At 39.9% G+C, this 3,675-nt stretch overlaps 1 protein-coding gene across 1 annotated transcript; it reads left to right on the top strand.

The window, feature by feature from the left end:
- The first annotated feature begins 307 nt into the window (after nt 1-307).
- LOC135215817 (uncharacterized) lies at nt 308-1,415 on the top strand. The gene is made up of 2 exons (XM_064250767.1): nt 308-449; nt 991-1,415. Exons 1-2 carry the CDS (start codon nt 308-310, stop codon nt 1,413-1,415), a joined length of 567 nt encoding a protein of 188 aa, XP_064106837.1.
- Nucleotides 1,416-3,675: the final 2,260 nt, after the last annotated feature.

Genomic DNA, 3,675 nt, shown 5'->3' with positions numbered 1-3,675 from the left:
TATCATCATAACCCTCTGTACTGATAGCAAAACAGCTATTGCCTGGGTAGGTAGCCACTCGGGAAGTAAAAACACGTTCATTTCTAATCGAGTGGGGGAGATATTTTGATCCAACAGGAGTGTGGCATAGAGATGAAGTACATCCCCACGAAGCACTATCCAGCTGACATTTCAACCAGAGGTTCAACATTGCATGATTTGAAAGTCAAACCGCCTGTGGCATGAAGGACCACCCTTTCTATGCTGTGAAGGCACCCCTCAACCATGTGTCGAAGAGGGAGAATCTCCAATTCGACAAAATGTGATCATGGCTGTCCTGAGGGAGCTCAGGGAAGAAGGAGCTTTAACTCTGCCTGCTGAATTGTGGAAATTGAAGGGGAGTAACATAGCAGACTCTTTCTTGAAATTAGTTTACTTAGAACAAAGACACCACCTTCCTATGGTGTGTAGTAAGTTATAGAGTGGCGTGCCTGTACCCACTCACATTAATAATTTTGTAAAATAATTAAGCTTAGTCATGTGTAATGGCATAGTTTTCACATGAAATAGATTAGTTAATGTTACTAATACAAAGAATGAGTTGGTGCTGTTGCCCTCCAAGGGTACTTTAGTACCATTGTATCTCACCCATCTTCATGAAACTCACACGCATTGTGGAGTTAATGTTTTGATGACTCTTTTCCGGCAGGAATGTTGGAGCCCAGGATTGAGGGCTGCCACCAAGAACGTAGTGGGGAGATGTAGAGAATGCGTGTTAGCCTTCAGACCCTCTTTTCCAACAACCACCACCACCTCCACCCCTCCCAACCAACAGAGCACTCATGATACATCCCTTTGAGAAGGTAGGAGTAGACCACATGGGCCCCATGCCCAAAGAAGAGGTGGGGGCACATTCTCATCATGACCTGCTTGGCCAGCTGTGCCGTATATCTCAATTACTGCAGCAGCCTGGACGCCCATATGTTTGTCTGCTACTATGACGCTTCGCAGCCGTCCATGGTGCTCCTTCGACTGTCTACAGTAATAATGCCATGACCTTCAGGGCTGCAAGCACCTGTCTCCAGGAGGTGTGTGACGAGGATGTTGCAAAAGTATTTCTGTGCCACATGGGAATCAAGTGGGTTTCCCAAACCCCCCAATCTCCCAGAAAAGTGGGTTTCTTTGAAAGGCTGATAAGGGTTGTAAAGAGGACGCTCGCTACGACGTTACGACGAAATCTGTTGACCGAGGAACAACTCAGAACCCTAATCAAAGAAGCCGAAGCTGCAGTCAACAACCGCCCCTTGATGTACTCAGGAGACATGCATATGCATGAGGACGAAGCCCTCACACCATCGCACCTCATCCTTGGAGATGTTCGCTTATTGCCGCTCATGGTTCCTCACGAGGATATGCATATGATACTGACGATATGACAGCTACGTTACCAATATTTCAGGTTGACAGAAACCCTCAACCACTTTCCTCAAGTTTTATCCTGACGAAAAGGGAATCATCAGGTCCCTGAAAGTCCTGCTTGAGGGCAAGTAACATCTGCATGCAACACAACACATCTTCCTTCTTGAGATGAACACCCACGACGACTGACGAGAAGATGATGTCCAGGACGACGAAAGTGAAGGAAACGTAAGTAATGGTGAGCCAGAGATAGACGATAGCAATGGAGAGAATCAACAGACTGATGAACTTGATGAAAGAGGCCCATGAAGTAAGTAAGGTTAGGAGTGAAATGAGTGAGATGGTACCTGATGCAGGTATTCAAATGAAAAGGAAGGTTTACCTTACCTTACATCCTTACAGCTCGTTTGGGTTTCCCCAGGTCCCTTAGTGTGTGGCACTTCTAATGTCTACCAAAGAATTGCTAATACATCTTCCGGTATATTTTGTATCTTCCAATCTTGGATGGTCTGGGATGCAGCTTAAATATTTGTCGAGTTTATTCTTAAACACATCTACGCTCACTCCCGATATGTTCCTCAGATGAGCTGGCAACGAATTGAATAGACACTGCATTGTCATTGCTGGTGCATGGTGGATTAATGTCCTGTGTGCTTTCCTTTGTTTTCTTGGTATAGTTTTGGGCACTTTTAATCTACCTCTGCTTGGTCTTCCTGACATTTTAGCTCCATGTTGTTTTTTGCAATTCCTTCTATCTGTTTCCATGCTTGTATTATTATGTAGCGTTCTCTCCTCCTTTTTAGACTATATAATTTTAAAAATCATAGTCTTTCCCAGTAGTCAAGATCCTTAACTTCTTCTATTCTAGCTGTAAAGGACCTTTGTACACTCTCTATTTGTGAAATATCCTTTTGGTAGTGAGGGTACTATATCATATTGTAATATTCAAGTGGACTATGTACATAATCATGTGTTCAGCTTTTCTTGTTTTGAAGTGCCGTAACAACATTCCCAGTTTTGCTTTGCATTTTGCCAATAGCATTGCTATTTGATCATTGCATAACATGTTTTCTATTCAACTTCACGGTAAGGTCTTTAACTGCTTCCTTATTTGTCATTGTTTCGCTATTAGGTCCCCTATATGCATATAGCATTCCTTCTTTATCCATAATTTATTGTTATTCAAATTTATCAGAGTTAAATACTAAACTATTTACATCTGCCCATTCATATATTTTGTTTAGGTCTCTTTGTAGTGCGTTCCTATCTTCATCACAAGTAATTTCTCTACTTATTCTTGTGTCATCAGCGAAACTACTTACTACCGAGTCCTTAACATTACTGTCTATGCCTGCAATCAAAATCACAAATAGCAATGCAGCTAACACTGTACCTTGTGGCACACTGGATATTACCATAGCTTCATCTGATTTCTCCTTGTTGCAATCACTATTTGTTTTCTGTTTGTTTAGTAGAAAATTCTTTTATCATTCTTCCTACTTTGTCTGCTATATTTATGTTTACTAATTTCTTTCGTTTAAATTAATACTCTATGGTCTGCCTTATCAAAAGCTTTGCAAAGTTTAGGCAAACCACATCTGTTACTTTTCCAGTTATCATATTTTTATATATGTTCTCATGGTGGACTAACAGTTGGGTTTGTGTACTTTTTCCGGAAACAAAACCATGTTGTCGTATATTAAACAATTTATTTTTCATTAAATGTTTCATAATATTTTTCTTCATTACCCTTTCATACACTTTCATTATATGTGATGTTAGACTCATAGGCCTATAATTACTTGCCTTTAGTCTTGATCCACTTTTGAAAGTAGGGGTAATATATACTAATTTATGTCATCATGCATCTTCCCTGTATCTACACTTTGCCTGAATAATATTGCGAGCGGCTTTGCGATAGAATGAACTACTTTCTTTAACAAAATGGCAGGGACACCATCTGGTCTGGCTGCTGATCCATTTTTAATTTCATTAATAGCCTGCACAATATCGGTTTCATTAACATATATGTCTGATAAAGATTCACTATTTTCATCTCTTATTTCTGTATCATTATCTTCATTATCAATTCTAGAGGTAAATTCTCTCTTATATCTTTCTGCTATGTTACAAAACATTTCCTTTTTGTCATTCTTTAATCTCCCTACATCTCTTAGAGGGCCTATTTCTATTCTTCTTTTCTTCTTTTATTCATCTTTTTCGCATATGAGTACAATAGTTTGTGGCTTGTTTGATATTTTCTAGGGGTCTTTTCTT

The sequence above is a fragment of the Macrobrachium nipponense genome, chromosome 5 (genome assembly GCF_015104395.2).
Source record: "Macrobrachium nipponense isolate FS-2020 chromosome 5, ASM1510439v2, whole genome shotgun sequence".
Lineage (NCBI taxonomy): Eukaryota > Metazoa > Arthropoda > Malacostraca > Decapoda > Palaemonidae > Macrobrachium > Macrobrachium nipponense.
Note: the sequence above shows the minus strand (reverse complement) of the source record. Positions and strands in the feature narration are given on the sequence as shown.